This window comes from Lytechinus pictus, chromosome 1 (genome assembly GCF_037042905.1).
Source record: "Lytechinus pictus isolate F3 Inbred chromosome 1, Lp3.0, whole genome shotgun sequence".
Taxonomy (NCBI): Eukaryota; Metazoa; Echinodermata; class Echinoidea; order Temnopleuroida; family Toxopneustidae; genus Lytechinus; species Lytechinus pictus.
In genome coordinates this window covers 5,581,506-5,602,576 of record NC_087245.1, presented here as the reverse complement: position 1 = coordinate 5,602,576, position 21,071 = coordinate 5,581,506, and the positions used below count along the sequence as shown (strand labels likewise).

Genomic DNA, 21,071 nt, shown 5'->3' with positions numbered 1-21,071 from the left:
GAAATTAGCTTGGGAACCGATCCTATCAGATTCAGCATATTCGAATTGTGTGAAATAGTTCGGTTCCCAACTTTTACCCCAAAATGCTTCTTAAAGTTTATACAGGCCTCTTTTTCCAGAATGGCTCTAGTCTATACAGTGCGTCCCGAAAAAAAACTATACACTTTTGAAATGGCTGCCAAATAAAAAATATAGCAGTTTGGGGAAAAAGACTTACATATATGGAAAGCCAATAAAGTCAACTTTCAAATGACACCAAAAGTTGGAAAACTGTTCATGCTTGAGCGAGCACTGCCCACTGAAACAATGGGTATGAAAATTAGGGTGGGCTGGAATTAGCCTTCCAATTTATGTCAGTTTTTAAGAGGCAAATCCTTACGAACTTGCAAAGTTAAGGGCGTTGTGATGAATTAATGATCAACCGTGACCAGTTTTGGTTGCTTATGCAAATTTTCTAAATTATTAAATTGAACTTTAATGCATGAGTCAACACAAATTACACTTTTGGGGCAGCATTTCAACTTTATCATTTGGATCTCTTTTTGGGCAGCATTTCAACTTTATCATGTGGATCTCAGCAGTGTGTTCATAGGAGTCGGGAGAATAGGGGGTGAGATAGGCCTTAAGTGGGAGAAGTAGGTTGATCGAATAAGGGTCAACAGAACATTCAGCCCCCGCCCCCTCCCTCTTTCCTGCCCTCCCCTCCTGTTGAGAGACTGGTGGCTATTGTCATGTACGCGTGAAGTCCAGAGCGGAATGTTGATTTAATGATTAATTCTGAATTGGGGCATCAACTTTTTCCTATCAATCATTTCATCAACAATTTATCAGTAAATCAACTCATTCAATGTGCAATGTGATCAATCAAACATTCATGTTTTTTTCTTCTATAAATTATTTCATTAATCATCATAATCATTAAATTTCTTGGTAATAATTCAATAAAAAATGACCATCAGCCACCGGTCACTTGGCAGCTAAGTTTTGAATAGGCTACAATCCAGGAAGGGAGACAGGGAGGGGGGCTGGGAAATGGAGGTGGAGAGGGGAGGGTACATATGACTTTTAATTTGTAAAAGGACAAAAAGAAGAGGAATGCCCTTTTAACCAAGTCTTAGCATATCTCGCCCTCTTGCTTGTAACAGGTACCATCACATTACTCTGACTCTCACGAACACATTTCTGAGGTCAACAAGATGAATATGCTACACTAAAATTACAATTCCTGTTCACTCATGCATTAAATTTCAATTTAGTAACTCATGAAATTTGCCTAAGAAACCAAAACTTATCTCACTCATTAATTTAGCTTAGCAAGTTCCAAAGGACTAACCACTCAAAAAATTGTAAGGCTAATTCCTGCCCAGCCTAGCCGAGCTTAGTGTCTGAGGAGGAGAGAAGCGGGGGGGGGGGTTGAGATGGAGGGAGGGGTTGCTAAATGTTCTGTTGACCTTTCTCCCATCAACGTTCTTCACCTACCTAAGTCATATTACCCCCTTTTCTCCTGACTTTCATAAACACATTGTTGAGATCCACATGAAAAAAGACAAAATGCTGCACTAAAAATTGCAATTCACGATCACTCATGCATTAAATTTCAATGTAATAAATTCAATTTAATAACGCAATAAATTTTCACAAACAACAAACTGATCACAACTGATCTTTAATTCACCAAATAACCCTCAACTTTGCAAGTACCAAACAAAAAACCTGAAAGAAATTGGAAGGCTAATTCCGGCCCACCCTAATTTTCATACCCTTTGTTTCAGTGGGCAGTGCTCGCTCAAGCATGAATAGTTTTCCAACTTTTTGGTGTCACTTGAAAGTTGACTTTATTGGCTTTTCATATCTATAAGTTATTTCCCCCAAAGTGCTATATTTTTTGTTTGGCAGCCATTTCAAAAGTGTATAGTTTTTTTTGGGACGCACTGTATATTTCACCCGCAGCAAAATTTTGAGATTTTTAAATTCCCGCTGTGGATCTGCGTATGTCGGCGGATCCTGCCGATTGAGTTACGGATGCTAACGGATAAAAAGGATCCTTGCGGATGCTTACGGATTTTTATCCGTAAGCATCCGCAGCTACCATAAGTGGCCGTGTGACCTAAGCATTAGTGGACAATACAAAACGTGTTTCTAAACTTGACTGACATACTATCCAGTTACCTGTTTATGCCATGCCTGTCTTTTTTAGAATTTAAATGTTGTTGAGCTATCCGTGAACTGGATTATTTCCACAAAGAAAGTGGGAAATCCCATATACATGGGTGAAAGTACAGTCTCTTGGACTTATCTGGGAATGAGAGATGAATTGGATGGATTATTAATTTTTGGTGTGAAGGGAGGTAGAGAGGGCTACTCTCTCCCCTCTGGCTGCGTAAAAAAAAAAAATCGCCTCTTCCATTTTAGTCAGCCCAGAGCTAAGCTTAATTGTTACTTTGGTGAAACTGATTAAAATCATATGAAAACATTCAGAATATTAATTCAAATAACAAATTACGAGTTAAAAACAAATATTTTTATTGAAAATTTTCACACACTTTACCAAAAGTATGCGCAGAAGCTTTCGATTTCACTTTACAAAATGCAAACATGCGCCCATGACAAGCTCGGTAGCTTCGCTCTCTCTCTTCCAGGTTTCTTCGAAAAAAATTCAGCGTCTTGCCCCCACCCCCAGAATAAAAAATCTGCGTCCGTCCATGCCATATTAGGCAGCACATACAGATGAAACTTTCATTTGGGATCCTATAACAGAGCCATCGACTCCATCTTGTGTGATACTCCTACTCTCACCATATTACATATATAGAAGACCATGATGACTGTGACCATGCTGTTCACCTGACCAGGATGCAACGGTATCAATGGGACACGTAATTCAATAAATTACAACATGTTATCTCGTACGTGAGGGTTTATGACACTGAATTTATGTTGGATGGGATATTCATTCTCGATCAGTCTGGTACCTGAAGTCACTAAGGAACCACATTATCTCTCCCCCGGGATCTCTCCTTGTGGGATTGATGTAAGAAGATTCTACCTGGGTTTCGAAAGCCTGTTCATCCCCGAGAACGGGGATTCAGAATGATTTTCAATAGCCATCGACCAATAACGCATGAACATAAATCACAAAAATTAACCTCGAACACCCCCCCCCCCTTCCTATATTCAACCCCGGATTACTTTTTAACTAGAGACAAACGTGAATTTTAGTCGACAATCCTATCTTGAATGATTCAATATTTTCATTTCAAATTAGTAATATTTCATGGGGAGGGCCATTTTAATAACAAAACTAATGACTTGATTGAAAATGTAATAATGATAGTAATAAAACGGTATATTTACCCAGGGTAGCCACTTCAGTTCCGAAAACTGTTCTCCCAGCGGGCCCTGCTATTATTATTACCCGGCTAAGCTAGGCTACCTATTCAGGTGCACACAGCTTTTTGAGGAATTACTTCCTGCCGGTACCCATTACCTCACCTGGGTCGAGTGCAGCACACTTTCTTGCTGAAGGAAATTACGCCATGGCTGGGATTTGAACCCATGACCCTCTGTTTCAAAAGTCCGGAGACTAACCCACTGGGCCACAACGCTCCACTGTACTTTCGATGGGTAGATTGTCCCCATGAGAACGGTTTTTAGTAAACTAGATTTAAGTTTATTGATGCATTAAGAATAACACCAACGTCACTAAGTAACTTAAAAGATGTGCATGTCAAGATTTCAAACGTAAGTCCGATGCAGTGAAGTAACAAAAGCTTCTTACATTTGGTTTTAATAAACATGTATAAAAACTGGCCTACAAATGAAACGTCTTTACAGTATTTTGCACTATCAGCATTTTCAGTATATATTTTATCTTGGTTGTCACACTGTAGGGCATCAAGGGCAAGACATATATATTTTTTATCCAATTTCGCTGACTAATCTGTCGGTATAGCAATAGAATATGAACACAGCACGCATCCAGCTTGAAGTTGTAGTTACCATGACAACACGTCTAGTAGCGTGGGTTGCATCTAGTGACCCCATTAGAGATGTCAAGATGACTCCATTCTAAAGGTTTAATCATAACCTTGTGGCAGATAAGGGTGGGCCACATGACAAGAGCATCCTCTCACAATTTTTTATTTTTTATTTTGAATACAAGTATCTTTTCATTGCAAATTTTCACGAAATTCCACCTGAAGTTAGTTTTCAATTTACAAGTCTGAGATACCGACAAACGGCAGATTCCACCCCTTCTCTCATATCTAGGCCATTGGCAGCCACAAAATTCGACATAAGCTTATATATCGCGTATAGGATGTCCTCTGCGATACGTATTATCGAATCTCGGAATTTTGTTATATTGTTTTAAAATAGCCAATAATTTCAATACGCTAATAATTTACGCGTAAATCCAACGATTTGCTCTATTGAATACAGCCCCAAACTGCTAATTTCCTATTCATAGACTTTTTGTAGGATTCTCATCAAAATGTAACACATTTTTGTTTTTACTTTTGTTTTTTACTGGGTTTTTTTTCTCGATAGAAATCGTCGGCGACTTTTAAATTCGATCATATACAAAACAAATTCAATAGAGTTTATTCATTAAAAGTAGAAATAATGATATATCATGAATTATTACTATGGAAACACAATTTGCATGGGATTTAATTGTATATGAATTCACGTTTTTGAGCAAATTATGGCCTGACATACACTTACGTAATGTTACAGAATTTTAGGACCGCGTAAATTTGTTCAAAAGGTCACGGAACGACGCGTTGCTAGCTTTTCGCGTTTCCCAAAAATGTCGGGGGGGGGGGGGAGGTAAATTTCATTAAACCCTTTTGAGGTTAAAGGAGTTATTCGGGCCAAAAGAAAATTATATCTAAAGATAAGAATAGAACTCATTAATCACAACGCTGAGAATTTCATCAAAATCTGATAACAAATAACTTACTGAATTATTTGATTAATTCTAAATATTAGCAATATTTTAAGAAAAGTTATACACAAGCCGTTACGAATATGCATTAGTTGGACTAATGATGTTATGTTCCCACTTTCCTTTTTTTACGTTATGAAATCACGATTATTTCGTACTTTTATACACATGTATGTTTCTTTAGGGGTCTTAATTTTGACCTAAAGGTTGACCTATCTAGTTTATTATCAGTTCCGTACCTATTGGTGTTGATCGGTGTTCATAGTTGGGAATTGGTGGATGACTGACACAAATATTGTTCTCTAACATTTACAGGTGTTTTGATGGGGGATTCTTTTCGTAACGAGTTTCAGGGGAAGGGTCCCAGGGGGGGCAAACGTGGCGTAAAGGGCAAAATTTATTGTTAAAAAATGCAGGCGAGTAAAAGTTTTGTCCTTTTCATTACAGAAAATTTGTGATGAAATTTGACATGATATTTAAAAAGACATTTAATTTCTTCTTCTCTCTTGATCGTTAAATTTTTTGGAATTCATGGCCTCAAGCCCCTCAAGATGGGTGTGTGTTTGGAAGGCGATGTCGTCCTTAAGACTGCAGTTATAAGTATACGTTGGTAAGGACTGTTTCAATAATGCGAGCGCGAAGAGCGAGCTGAAATTTTTGGATGTTCATGTATTTAGACCTAAAATTTGAACATTCTGAACAATTTTGGCATGATGCGTATCAAATTAAACAATTAATGCGAGCTCAAAGCGCGAGCTGAATAAAATTTATAGTGACCCAAAAAGGGACTTGTTAAGGACTCTGTGCAGTAGCATGATAGTATGACAATAATAAAAATCAAATCAGCCAAAAAAATGCGAGCGCAAAGCGCAATCTGAAAAGATTTGATATTCTGATATGAAAACTTGACATTATCAGAACTTCAATTTGTAACCATTATCACAAGGGCGTATAGATTGGGGATGCACTGAGTCTATTATTATTATTATTAGTTATTATTTGTACTGCGCTTTTCCCATTAGGCCCAAAGCGCTTACAATAAATTAATTAAATGTAATATTTTAAAAACTACAAAGTACGAAAGAGATGAGTTTTTAATGACTTTTTGAAAATTGCTAATGTTGGAGACTGTCTATTATTATTAGTGGCAGGTCGTTCCAGGATTTTGAAGCCGACACCGTAAAAGTTCTGTCACCAGCTAATGTACGAGTTAATCATAGAGATATATACTAATAACGTAATTAGTATACATCTCTATGGAGGTAGTGAATATGTGAGGCGAAGGTGATCAATGGCCGACCTAAGTGCTCTAGTTGGTGTATACAGATTCAAGCAGTTACTTAAAGGGGAATACAACCCAAATAAAAACTTGTTTTTATAAGGAAAAGAAAAATCAGACAAGTTGATAGGTGAAAGTTTTAACAATATTGGACAAACAACAAGAAAGTTTTGAATTCTTAAAAATTATAAATATTGGTAATCACTATACCCATGAAGACTTCAAATTGGCCGCATATGGGATGTCATAGTGATGTAAGGCAAGGACATAGAGATGTATATCTCTATGGGCAAGGACTACTCTTCCATGTACTCCAATACACATTATGGCTAAAATGTCATTTTTTCCAAAAGTTTTATTTCAAATTATATTTTTCTTTCATGAGGACATAAAACAATATACTATCTGGGTTGTAGTTAGATTACTGCCCCAGGGAAATGGGTACTTAGGAGAAAACCACAAATCCCTGATAATAAAGTACATGGCCTATGGGAAAGTTGTCCTTGCCCCTTGTCATAATTTACTTACTCAGTTGCCAATTTGAAATCTACATAGTATTATAGTGATCTCAATTTTAAAGCAGCTATAACTTTCTTATTGCTTGTCCGATTTCTTTCAAACTTTCACCATTCTGTTTAATTTATTTTTCTTCTTCCCAACACAACATTTTATGGCCAAGGCTGGATTCCCCTTTAAATACTGTGGAGCCTGTTTATTCAGTGTTTTGTAGACAATCAAGAGTAATTTGAACGTAATTCTCTGTTTAAAAGGAAGTCAGTGAAGATAATTAAAGAGTGGTTGGGAAGGATGATCTCGGGAAACCTGTAAAATTAATCGTGCTGCCCAATTTTGTAGTCGTTGAATACGGATAAGTTGATTAGAGGGATTTGTAGAAATGAGCCAATTGCAATAATCGATACGAGACAGAACCAATCAACGAACAGCATTGTGACAGGCAGACTGGTCAATAAACCTTCTGATTCTAGAAATGTTCCTTAAATAAAAAGTGACTGTGCTACAGATATGAGAGATATGGTACGACATTGACATGCGGGAATCAAATATGACACCAAGGTTTCGTATTTTTCTGATGGTCTAATGAGTGTACCATCAACATCAAGTTGAACATTTGGAAGATTGCGCAAGTTATAAGTAGAGGCTGCAACAAAAATTCATTTTTTTGTCATTTAGTTTTAGCTTATTCACTATCATCCACTGTCTTAATATCTGATATACAATTCTGGAGTCTAGGTGCAAGTCATTCTCCCCCTCCGTAGAGACATTACGTAACAGTCTCGCCCTAATAGCAAATTAGTCGATTTGACAGTCCCATAGGCTCAATACACCAACCTAGAAATGTTCTTTCCGATGAAGTTTTTTTCTTGATTCGTGTTCCTATGGGGTCCTAGAACAAATTCAGCTTGGTTGCCCAAAGTTGCCGTTTGGGCAATTTTGCTAATTTGCATAAATCCAAAATGGCCGCCAGATGCCATCTTAAAACTTAACTTTTGAACCCCTTGCCCTAAAATGATGAGTAATGACTCTTCTTAGGGGTTAAGGAGTGTGTAGAATCCATTTCTATAATCATTTTTGCAATATAACGTCATCTTCAGGTCAAATCCAAGATGGCCGCCAGATGCCATCTTGAAAAATTGACTTTTGATCCCCTTGCCCCAGAATGACGAGTAATACCTCTGTTTAGGGGTTTTAGGGTGTGTAGAATCTCTTTCTGCTATCTATTTTGCAATATAATGTCATCTTCAGGTCAAATCCAAGATGGCTGCCTGATGATACCACGATGATACCATTTTGAAAAATTTACTTAAAATGAACCCTTTGTCCAAGAATCATGAATAATACCTCTTTTCGTGAGTTATTTGATATGTTGATTCCATTTCTGTTGATAATTTTGCAATAAAGGATCATTCAGATAAAAAACAAAAGATGGCCGGTAAACGCCATATAAAAAAAAAAACTACCCCCGAGACTATTGAACCTTGAACCTTGAAGAAGTACTCTCCCAAAAATCGTAAACGCTGTCCTGAAGAGATTTACTATTATGTGTAGGAGCTCATGTAAGGGTATTTCAGTAAGAATGATTCATTTCTTTTAATTTCTCAATTTTTAGTGGTCAAGTAAGGTCTCAGATGGTCAGATGGTTGATATATTTCGTCATTAACCGCTCACCTTGGAATTAAACAATTCAAGGTTTGGGCTATGACCTATTTCGGGAGTGCTCATAATTTTTTTTTATGTCCAGCCATATTTTTCTAGTGAAAGGACTTTAAAGTATTATTTTTTAACTAAAAAGTGAGTTCTCCATATTTTTCAGAAAATCTGTTGACTTATTACCTTCCTTTATAATTATCATTGGACTTTCCGTCCTGACAAAAGCCTTTGACTTGGTCAGCACGAGTACACTTTTTACCCTCCTGTAGAAAATAGGCTCCCCAAGACTGATCCATGGCCATATCATTCCATGTGAACAGTTTGCTACAATGCTGGAACCACTAGCGTACCTACGGGGGGGGGCAGGGGGGGCACTCTGCCCCCCCCCCCCCTGACGAGATTTTGAAGACCTTTTTTTTTTTTTTTTTTTTTTTGCTTGTCAAATTTTTTCTGGTACGAAAATCTTTATTTTGTATTGATGACCCTTTTTTTTTTTTTTTTTTTTTTTTTTTTTGCTTGTCAAATTTTTGGGCGGCCAATTTTGCCCCCCCTGTGAAAAATCCTAGGTACGCCACTGGCTGGAACATCTGGTAGCTTCCCTCAGTTCCTGTGAGCAGTGGTGTGAAGCAATTAGGCTGGACCTGGCCCTGACACTCAGGATCTTATTCTCCATGCTTCCCCAGTATGCTCTTGGCGAATGCACAGAATGCATCTACATATCCGTACCAGAGCAGATGGGAAAGTCTTCAACATCGACCGGCTACGTGCCAAAACAATGGTCAGGATGGTTCTCATTCGTGAGATGTCGCCCCTGCCTTTCATAAAGAAGCTGGAGTAGGCCTACAAGACCTACATGATGTAAGGAGTTTGGATGACCCTGTAAGACAGAAAACCTGATCGACTCAAGACACTGACTGTCCTCCAGATATCTCTATCAACAGCACGCACTCGTTTGGTTGTGGTGGTCTCCTCACCTACCTTGCATTGACTATCTGTCTCTAATTCCCTTTCACTGGACAATGAGATAAGCACCAGGATAGGAAACTCTGTCACAGCCATGGCCAAGCCCCTGAACGGAAATAAGTCATGGAAAACGTACACCGATCAAGAAAAGCGACTAAACACCTTCAATGTCAGATGCCTCGGACGTATGCTACACATTAAATGGCAGGACAGAGTGAAAATATAAGGCCCTTCAGCGTACGTGCATGCTGGCATCCCCAGCTTATTTTTGCTCCTTAGGTGACTCATGTTCGCCGGATGAAACTTTGGCAAATCCTAGAAGGGATTCGCCAATGTAAGGTGAGCTGTGTGATTAGTCCCCAGATAGATCATCTCCGTTATAAACACACCTGCAAACGTGACATAAAACTTGCCGGCATAAACACTAACACTTGTCATGCTTGTGAAGATGTAGATGATAGTCGCCATCTATGGAGAGCTACTAAGTACAGGGGTCAAGACGTCAGAAAATAATCGGAATGCTACATTGGCAGGCCAAAGACCAAGGAGGAAGGCTAGGGCAGCATCTCTATCTGAACCTGTCTCAGTGCCATCCTCCTTCATCTGTACAAAATTTGCTTAGAGACTGCCACTCTAGAGCGGAGCTCTACAGCCACTCTCGAATATGTAATACCTATAGCGCGCTACACCATCGTCTTTTGAGACGTACTGATGCGTACCTATCATTGGACACTTTGATTTATGAAAAATATGGAAAAACACTTTTTCAAATTCAAATAAGACTTTAAAGCCTCTTCAGTACAAAAGTACGGATGGACATTTAAAGAAATACAAATACAAAATTGATCATAGCCGAAACCTAAAGAGGATCTCTTTTAGGTGAGCAGTAAATGTCGAACGTCTGACATCTCAGATCTGACTTCCCCTTGAACTAAAAATTAAGAATTAATAAAAGAAATTAGTATTCTTACTGAAATCCCCTTACATAAGCTCTTACACTGTAAGCCTCGGAAAGTAATTTTTCAAGATGGCGCTTGGCGGCCAGCTTGGATTTGATCTGAAGATTATCCTTTATAGCAAAATTACATCAGAAATTTAATCAACATACCAAATGACTCACGAATAAAGTTATTATTCATGATTCTGGGGCAAAGGGTTCAAAAGTTAATATTTCAAGATGGCGTCATCTGGCGGCCATCTTGGATTTGACCTGAAGATGACCGTATATTGCAAAATAGATAGCAGAAAGAGATTCTACACACCCCAAAACCCCTAAACAGAGGTATTACTCGTCATTCTGGGGCAAGGGAATCAAAAGTCAATTTTTCAAGACGGCATCTGGCGGCCATCTTGGATTTGACCTGAAGATGACGTTATATTGCAAAAAGGATAATAGAAGTTCCTAAACCCCTAAAAAGAGTCATTACTTATCATTTTAGGGCAAGGGGTTCAAAAGTTAAGTTTTAAGATGGCATCTGGCGGCCATTTTGGATTTATGCAAATTAGCAAAATTGCCCAAACGGCAACTTTGGGCAACCAAGCTGAATTTGTTCTAGGACCCCATAGGAACACGAATCAAGAAAAAAACTTCATCGGAAAGAACATTTCTAGGTTCGGAAAATGTCAAATCGACTAAATGGAAGGGAAAGAAAATTGAGAAAGAGAAGGGGGAAAGGTAAATACCCCTAAAGTCTTCCAGAAGCTGTCTAATGGTCCATAATGACGGGTCATGTATTATCATGAGCAGCCACCAGGCATAACAAAAAATAGAGAAGAAACACCAAATATTATCTAAAGATTTAGATTTTGACTGAAGGTCCTTGTACAAGATGAATGAGAAAAATTAACTCTGATTTTTACCAATAAAGTAACATAAGTGTTAGAAGTTGAATAAAGAAATTGACATATTTAAATATTCAAATTTTTATCATACAAGTTTAATGGTCATAGCATTCTGCGCTATTGTTATTATAAAAACTGAACTAATACTGCATTAACAGTCAACATAGAAATCTTTTAGATAAAAATGATTTTGACAATAAAAATATGAAGAAAATAGACAAAAACAAATTATCGTCAGTCATGATTTAGTATGTGATTGTGTAATTATGTCCACGCGCGCACTCTTCAATATGTTCATGACGCAAGTCATGAATATTCATATTGGGGTCCGGAACTGTGGTTGGAAAAAAGATCAAGGGAAAAAAAATAATCGTCTCTGATTGGCTGTATGCAAATTAGTTCGTATTTTGGTCCACAACTATCGTGGGGAAAATAATTTCGCGACCCGGACGTGCATTTAACCACATAGCTATGGCAAAAGTTTAGTGCAACCCGATTGGTTGAAGAAACCGCTATACAGTCACGTCACGCCTTGGATTGGAGATCATCACGTGACTCGACACAAACGTTTCACGATACATCACGTGACAAATAAATAGAAATAAATCATATATCGGGTACATGGGTTTGCGTGTGTGCATTATGTATAGTAATTCATACCCCTGTCATTTCTAAAGTTTTCTGTTTGTTGAATTACATGTGGCACTGGATGTCAAAGTTTCTAGTGATTTCTGACAAAATTTTTCCTACAGCGCGCAAATTTCAAATTGGCCATACCTGCGCAAATCGTTGTTGTGATGTGGTCTAATGACTCAATGATCTGATGGTTAAACTTCTATACATGACAAAAAATACAATACCGGGCGATAAACTAAAATAATTGCTAATTCATATGAATATTATAGATGTTTTTTGTTTTTTTTACTTTTAAAGAACATTGTAATAATGATAATAATAATGGGTATTTAGAGGCGCTAAAAACAAAAAGTACCATAGCACGTACAATGTAGGAATAACAATTTAACATTTGCAATAATTACTACAATATTCAAGATAAAAAGGGAAATTAATCATTGAGGAAAAAGGTTTGTCTTAAGGGAAGATTTGAAGCCAAGAACACTGGAAGCATTTCTTATTGAAAGAGGGATAGTATTCCAAGTCTTGGCAGCTGCTACAGCAAACCGTTTTTCGGCAGAGGAGAGTTTTGACAAGGGAATGCAAAGTCTGCATGTGTCAGTGATTGAACGAAGATTACGAGAGGGTGTGTATAATTTGATGGTATTATTAAGATATTCAGGTGCTAGATGATTTAGAGTTTTGTATACATATAAACAGACTATAAACTGAATACGTTGGAATAGAGGTAGCCAGTGGAGTTCCTTAAGTAGGGGTGTAGTTTGAGTTCGGGATCCAAAGCCAAAAATTAATCGAGCGGCACGATTCTAAATAACCTCAAGTTTTCGTCTATCTCTAGCTGACAAAACAGTATATAAACTATTACAGTAATCTAACCGAGAAAGAATAAGTGCTCGCACAGCATGGTGACATGTCTTAAGATCAATGAATCTACGAATCCTCCACAAATTGCTGAGATGATAATTACAATTACGGACAACCTGATTTACTTGAGCAGACAGTGTGAACATGTTATCAATGCATACTCCAAGAACAGTAGTTTTAGTGGAGATGGGGATGCATTGACCATTCACATTAAGCTGAATATGTGATATTGATTGCAGATGGCGGGCAGAAGAACAGAGAGCTATGAATTCAGTTTTGCTATTATTCAGCTGGAGATAATTAGATGACATTCACCTACTTATTTCTGAAATACAAAGAGAGGTTTTCTCAAGTGTTTTATTTATGTTATCAAAAGAGCGCGGGTCAAAGGAACAATACAGTTGTACATCATATGCATAACAAATATACTGTAGACCATGTTTATTGATAATGTCAGAGATGGGAGTGATATACAAACTAAACAGAATCGGCCCGAGAACTGACCCTTGGGGTACCCCAAACTCAGTGACCCACGGGTCAGACAACTCTCCGGCTATGCTTACCCTAGATGACCAACCAGTCAGGTAAGACTTAAACCATTTAAGAGCTAGACCAGATATGCGAAATCGAGATTTTAAGCGATTCAGTAGTATGGTATGATCCACAGTGTCAAAAGCTGCACTTAGGTCTAATGAGACTAAGAAAACACACTTATGCTGATCAAAATATGACAGAACATCATTCTGCAATTTCAAAAGGGCTGTCTCAGTGCTGAAATAGGATCTATATGCTGACTGCATTGGATCGTATAAACCATTATCATTTACGTGTTCTGTTAGTTGAATTGATACTACCTTTTCTATCACTTTAGCAATATGTGAAATATTACTAACAGGCCTATAATTACATAATGTGTCTTTATTCAGATTGTTTTTCTTGATTATTGGTGTAACTATAGCCTGATGAACACCATCTGGAAATGTACCCGATAATAATGAGCTGTTTACAATAGAGGTCAGAGCAGGAATATTGCTATTGACAAATTTTTTCAAAAGCCAAGTAGGTTGAGAATCTGTTAAAGAAGTGGCATTAGACATATTGCTCACAATGCGTTTGATATTATCCTCACTGACAACCTCAAAACAATTCAACATACTTTCATGAAAAGAACTGACTTCCTGACTGTCTACACTTCTTGGTTCAGGTGTATTTGTGACATTGTTGCGGATATCACTTATCTTCTTGACAAAGAACAAAGAAAAACGATTTGCTAGATCAAGAGGATTATCATACACAGGGAGAAATTTAACATTCTTGTGGAGCAGATTATTAACAACATTAAAAACTGTTTTGACATTGGCTTTACAGAGTAACTCCGTATAGTATTTTTGCTTAGCCTTAACTATGAGGTCATTAACATGCTTGTTAGCTAGCTTAAAAGATGTGTGATCAGTGTCTGAAGAACGTTTGATCCATTTCCGTTCAATCCGTCTTCTTTCTCGACGCGCAGTAAGGATTTCCTCGTTGAACCAAGGATTGCGAACCCTTGTGGAGCGGAGACATGATTTCTGAGGAGCAAACTCATTAACGCAGGCTGCTACAGATGTGTTATACGCAGTAAGAACTGAATCAACATCACCAGCCGAGGACAAGTCATTAAGTTTGTCAATCAGTGCCTCACTAAATCCCTCTGTGTCCATTTCCTTGAAGTTCCTAAAAGTCCGCCTAACTTTCTTCACCACCGGCCGAGGATACCTGAGTACAAATCGGATGCAGTGATGATCAGACATGAGACTATGATAAATGACAATATCTTCAATGATGCAGCCATGACGGGTAGGACAGATGTCTGCAGAGGATTGTCCTTGATGATTACTCTCATCTCTGGTCATTACAAGGTCCAAAGTGTGACCCATGTTATGGGTAGCTCCGGTGACATGTTGAACCAAGCTAGCAGATTCTATGATGGATAGGAACTGAGCTACATCAGACTTTGAAGGTTTATCGACGTGAATGTTAAAGTCCCCAAGAAGAAGAACTCGCCCAGCCAATCGTGATATCTCAGCAGTAAGATCATCAAATTCTTGAAGAAAGTCTGCTGTACGGAGCTGATTCTGCACAGAAGGTGGTGGTCGGTAGACTACCAAGAAATGCAATTGACCTCCATTGCTAACAACGTGTGCTAGCTCAAATGTAGAATAAGTCAGAGAGTCATCCATTTTCAGCTGTAGTTGAAGTGGAGACTTAAAAATAACCGCGATGCCGCCATGAGGATCTGTTGGTCTTGGAGCATTCACAACCGCATATCCAGCTGGTAGGCATTCTGCGATGATGACTGGATCTTCTGCTCGAAGCCATGTTTCTGTTATAATCATTACATCAATATTGTGTTCAGAAATATAATCATTGAGTAGGAATGTCTTATTACGTACAGAGTGAGCATTCCATAAACATATCTTTAAACAGGACTCATGAACCTTTTTATTATTGGTATCAACAACAATCAAGTTATGATGATTAATTCCCTGCACAGAAGATTTGTTGTTCAGACTAAACTGAGAGATACCAGTAAGTACTGGGATTCTACGTTGCTTTCTACAACCTCCCCGTTTCCCACGATGAGCTTTCTTTTTTAGTTTACGATTTATTCCTTACCTCTTAATATTTATCAAAACATCAGGATGGAGGAAATGGTGTTGTAGTTTAATGGGTAAAACATTACATCGGAAAAGATCAAGTCTAGTGTAAGATTTACCAACTACATCATGAACAATATGTCTGTCATCTGTGAGTGCTTGTGTACAATTCTCAGAGAACAGAGGTCCAGGATTTGGACTGACATCACCAGATATAAGTATTCTCAACCTAAAAGTGGCATTCGAGTTGGAATAGTACAACATATATGATCCAATAACTTTCACTCTAGATGGTGATATTACACTACAAGGTCTATACTGTAATACTACATGACAATCAACAACATGTACACTGGCCAGTGTAAGAACCATAACAAAGGTGACAACCCTGATAATATCCATTGTTAAACCAAATCACATTCAAGGACAAATAAAGAAAGAATGACACGGATGGTTGACATTGAATAGTCAAGTACATTGAAAGAAACACAGTATGGCAGCAAGTACAAACTCACCTAAACATGTACAGCATAGGTATATGCAAAAAAAAATCTAAGTCAATCACTGACAATACAATATATCAAAATCACTCAAAACTTGTCTAGCATGAGCTTCTATGACATACAAAGACTCATATATATACAAAAAATAAGGTAGCATAAACAAATAACACAATTAATCTTAATGCAAAGACAGAGCAACAGAGAGTCGCCAGCTAAGCGCACACCTCTGATTCTCATGAGGCCTATATCCAAAGTATGGATTGGCAAGAATACAACTTTTAAACTGGATTTTTGAAGGATAATTTAGGTGCCTAGCTGTGCAATGACTCCTCAGTTGATCATCAGAATTGCATCTTAACAATGTTAAGGTTATATGGTGATTATCATCATCATCATCATCATCATTAATATTATTATCATTTTTACTATTATTATTATTATTATTATCATTATTATTATTATTATCATCATTATTATTATTATTATCATTATTATTATTATTATCATTATCATCATTATTATCATTATTATCGTGATTACTACCCTTATTATATAATAAGTATTATTGCTACCCTTAATTGTTATTTTATCATCATTATTAGCACCATCACCATCATGGACTATATCATGACTATTCTTATTATTAATCATGATCTTCGTCACCATTTTAATCTTTCATATTTTCTTTTATACAATATATTTGTTTGAGTCTAGTCCCAGCTGTGTCTTTTGATGTGTGTAAGAACGCCCATTTCGCCAATCCCCGCACCTATCCGTTGATAGCTCTTACCGGTGTGCCTGGATCTGGGAATACATGGACACGATATCTACTCGAGAGAGCCTCTGGATTCTACACTGGCAGTGTTTATCTAGACAAAAAGCTTTTTGGAGGAGGTCAGTAGATTGTATGTGTGCGCGGGTACGTTGGAGGATGTGTGACCCTAGGGTGTGTGTGGGGGTGTGTGTGGAGGGGTGTGAGATAAATGCGGTTCCGTGACTGGGACAGCTGGGTAAAGTTAATCCATCGTATAACTTGGAGTAAAGTTGGGGTTAGGGGGTCCTTAAAAGCCTCCCATCCCTCTTTCCAGAATAAAGAATATACTCTTTTGCGCAAAATGAGAAATGAAACTGTCCCAAAGCCCCCCCCCCCCCCCTCCCAAAGCACCTGATATGACTAGTCGATCTGGCAGCTTCGATGCGGGCCTCGATGCCATGCCCCGGCACTTTCATGGAGAGGCGAATAATACAACAGGGTTTACAGAAGTTTATTTCGAGCATACAGGAACTCGAATTTGAAACCACCAAAAAATCCCCCAGCAAATCTTCATTTCAAGTTGGCAACTTGCTGTCATGAAATTTGCAATTTTCTTTTTTGCAAGAAAGCCAAAATAGTCAAATTTAATGTTATCAGAGTAGGGTATGTGTTTAGAAAGAAAAAGTATGTTCTCTTAGAATAACACTTAAGTTGGTCACGACCACTTATCTTGCAAAATGTGCCTTTGTTTTGACACCTATCAGTGGCGTAATGAGCCAAATATTTTGACGGGGCTCTATATGGCGTATCGCGTTACTATTAATAAAAAGGAGCGAGCCGCAAGTGAGCAAAAATTCCGACATTTTTACTACAACAATCCAAGTTTGTGATAGATTTCGACATAATATTCAGAAAATAATATCATATTTCATGCACCCTTATTCCTTTCCTTATTTTATTTCCCTTCGGGTCGTGAAAATTTTTTTGAGAAAGAGTTGGTCACAACCATTTATCTTTACAGAAAGATAATTACAAGTATTTGTATAGCCGTCCATCAAGATCATCGAAGTTGTTTGCTTTCGAAAATCCCCTAAAATCATGTTGTAGGCCTGTATTTACTTCACATCACACTAGTTTCCCTTTATACTGACGAACAGAGCGAGCGAGAAAAGCAGTCTCTGTAGTGATATATACCACGGTATCGACGTAAAACTTTTTTTTAATTGGTTTCCAAATGTTTTTGTTTCATTACCATCTTGTATTGAAAGAAATACGAGCGAATACATGAGCGAGAAAAAATATCCATCTTTTAAATATATCCATCTTTTAAATAGAAGTAGGCCTACAGGCAGAGGCGTCGATCCTGGGGGGGGGGCGATCGCCCCACCAATTAAAAACTCTGGGGGGGCAAACATATCGTTTTGCCCCCCCCCCCCCATAATTCCGCATGTGCAAAAATTAAATAAGATTGTGATGTTACACAGAAATCAGCAAGCGAGATTGAGATACACAACTCGTTCTTTATTTAAAATCGTGCTTAAAATGTCCGCTTTTCCAATTGGAATGTAAAAATTTTCAGCTCGCGCTTCGCGCTCGCATGATTTCTTGAGCAAAAACCAAAAAAAAAACCTTTTCATGATTAAATAGGTGAAAAGAATGTCCCGTTTTCAGTTCTAAACCTCAAAAGATCTCCCGCTTCGATTTGCAATAATCTTTTGTTGGATATATATCTTATTCTTTTATTAAAAACGTCCATTAAACTGTCATTTTTTTCAGATCGAAATATCAAAATTTTCAGCTCGCGCTTCGCGCTCGCATCTATTGTTCTTTTAGATACCCGTCTTAATCACTGGTACCAAAAATGCTTAGAATATCAAGCTTTCAGGTCAGAATATAAAGAAATTTAAGCTCGCTCTCGGATTATCTGCGTAGTGAGATATGTATCCTCCTCATGAGTTACTACGAACAGTCCTAAACAGGTACGTTTTTCCAGTTTTCAGCTCGCGCTCGCATTAATTTGTTGGTGAGATGTGTGTGTGTGGGTGGGTTTGTTTGTTTTGTGTGATCGAGCACCTTTGGAACGTTGATTCATGATTTTGCCCCCCCCCCCCATCTGAAAAATGGATCGACACCCCTGCCTACAGGCCTACATTATTCAATGAAATAAAATGGAATTACTATCGTGTACTCTTTAATCACCTCGCTAGATGGATTTTATTTTTTCTGTGATTATATACGAGCGAGAGCATAGAACGAACAAAGTGTGTACATGGTGTACGCCTATACTATAATTTAACCTTTCTCGCTGCATGCACATACCTTAAAAAACATACATACATGTATGTGTATATTTTGCAAGCGAGCTGAGCGAGAGAAGAAGAAAGAACTTTATGGTGTAACTACTTTATCAAAATAATTATGTGACTTTAATTATGATCTTGCCAGGTCTTGTCGTGACTGACTGCATATACATTAATTGAATTTGAATTTTAAAAATGAATTTCATAAAAATGAACATTCTAACTATCCTTTATCCAAATATAAACTGCATGCTTCAATTTCATTTTTTGTGATATCACTAGGTTTTAAAGGAGAGTACGCGCGTTATACGAGTGGGAAGACAATCATAGTTAAAACACATGATATGGGATCATCACCGACAACGAATCTATTTGAGGGAGCAGTTCTCATAGTCCGAAACCCATATGATACTTTACTTGCTTACGCAAACTTAGTGAGCGCTGGTCATACGGGATTGGCATCTCATCAATACTTCTTTTCTTCTGGTGAGTACAATAAACGAACTTGATATTTGATAACAGGGTCGAAGAGAGTGTGACAGGGGACAACTATACCTCGTTATGTTTTAAGTATATGAAATCAAAATACTATGTAAAATAATATATAAAAACGGTGTAAACTAGGAGAAAGAATAAATACAATAATAAAAAAAGAGACACTATAATTCATCGATCATGTCCAATGTCAAAATACTCAGGCACCGCCCTTGTATTTCATCAGGAAGAGGATAGGTATCTATCTAATCAAATAATGCGAGCGCGAAGCGCGAGCTGAAATAATTTTATTCAGCACCGCTGCAATCGCATGAACAGTATGTGAATCTCGCTTGATAAATGAAATATCGAATCACGAGCAGACAATTTTTGGTACTTTGACTTGTAAACGTTAGGCCTATATATTCACGTATATATTCAGCGAATAGGCTACATGTTTTATGGGTAATAGGAGCCAAAAGCACGAGTGATATTTTTAGTTATCTTAAAGTTTTTTATATTTTCCAATCATTCCAATTCCCTAATTTCATTCACTTAATTTTATTCCTCTTATCTTTTTTTCTTTCTTTTTATCCTGTCATTTAATTTGTTTTAGTTTGTTCTTATTTTTTGTGCGCAGTCAATAGGGGACCGCCACCCCTCCCCGGATCCGCGTATGCACAAACTTACATCATTTCAACCCCCCCCCCCATCCTTAATTTTTTCATCCCTCTTTCTTTCACATCCAAAACAGATTGGGACGCATTTGTCGAGAGTGCATCCATCGCGTGGGAAGAACGCATCGTAACTTGGGTTACCCGTACCAACGTCATGGTCGTATACTTCGAACGACTTCAATCCCACCTCCGTCAGGAGATAGTGAGAATCCTCCAATTCTTACACGTTCCCATCGACGATCACAGACTAGACTGCATGGTGGCACATCCAGAAGGAAATTTTCATCGTCAGAAAGTGGAAAGTAATAGGACTTTTGACCCTTATACGAACAAACACAAAGCAATAATTGACATGCATGTGAAATCAACTTCGAAAGTACTCCGCGAAAATGGATATTTAGATGTGGATTTGTCATACTCTGGTTTATCAAAATTAGTATAACAGTTCACGATTAAAATTGCAATTTCCTCAATTCTTTGGTTAACGTAAGTAAATGTCATTCTTTCAGCCCTTTTGATGGGTTCGGTTTAATTCTTTGTGATATAAAAAAAAAAAAAATTGAAATTTTTCCCACATACGCCATGCCTGCCCGCCACCCGAATTTTTGGCTCATTACATGACTGTGTACAACACATACCAATGAGAGAGACTGTGATGTCACTATTTCTTTTGTATGCCATTGTTACAACAAACATGATTCAATATAAATGAAGATGCTTCAGTGTTATCAAATCTGCAAGATGTTTAATAAAAAATACATTTCATGTAATAGAATACAAAAAGATATAGTGAATGACATCATTGTCTCTTTCATATGCATATTACCGCGTTGTGCATAAATAACTGTTTTCGCGAAATTAAGAGTGCCAAATCACACGGTCAAATCCTTTTATTTCCTTGTACTATTCTCAAGAAGACGAGGGCATGCATTATTTTGTGCAATAAATACAGTCTGATTACATATTTATGTCGTTTTATGTGTATATTTGGTGAAAGATGAGTAGTTGATATATATGTGAATTTTA

The 21,071-nt window shown here is 37.6% G+C and overlaps 1 protein-coding gene across 1 annotated transcript; it reads left to right on the top strand.

The window, feature by feature from the left end:
• Positions 1-16,535: 16,535 nt before the first annotated feature.
• Positions 16,536-21,009, top strand: LOC129253976 (sialate:O-sulfotransferase 1-like; the record flags this gene model as incomplete). Its single annotated transcript, XM_054892456.2, has 3 exons — positions 16,536-16,734; positions 19,177-19,380; positions 20,123-21,009. Coding segments are annotated over 3 exons (768 nt in total), but the record flags the coding sequence as incomplete, so codon positions are not given.
• Between the last annotated feature and the right edge of the window lie 62 nt (positions 21,010-21,071).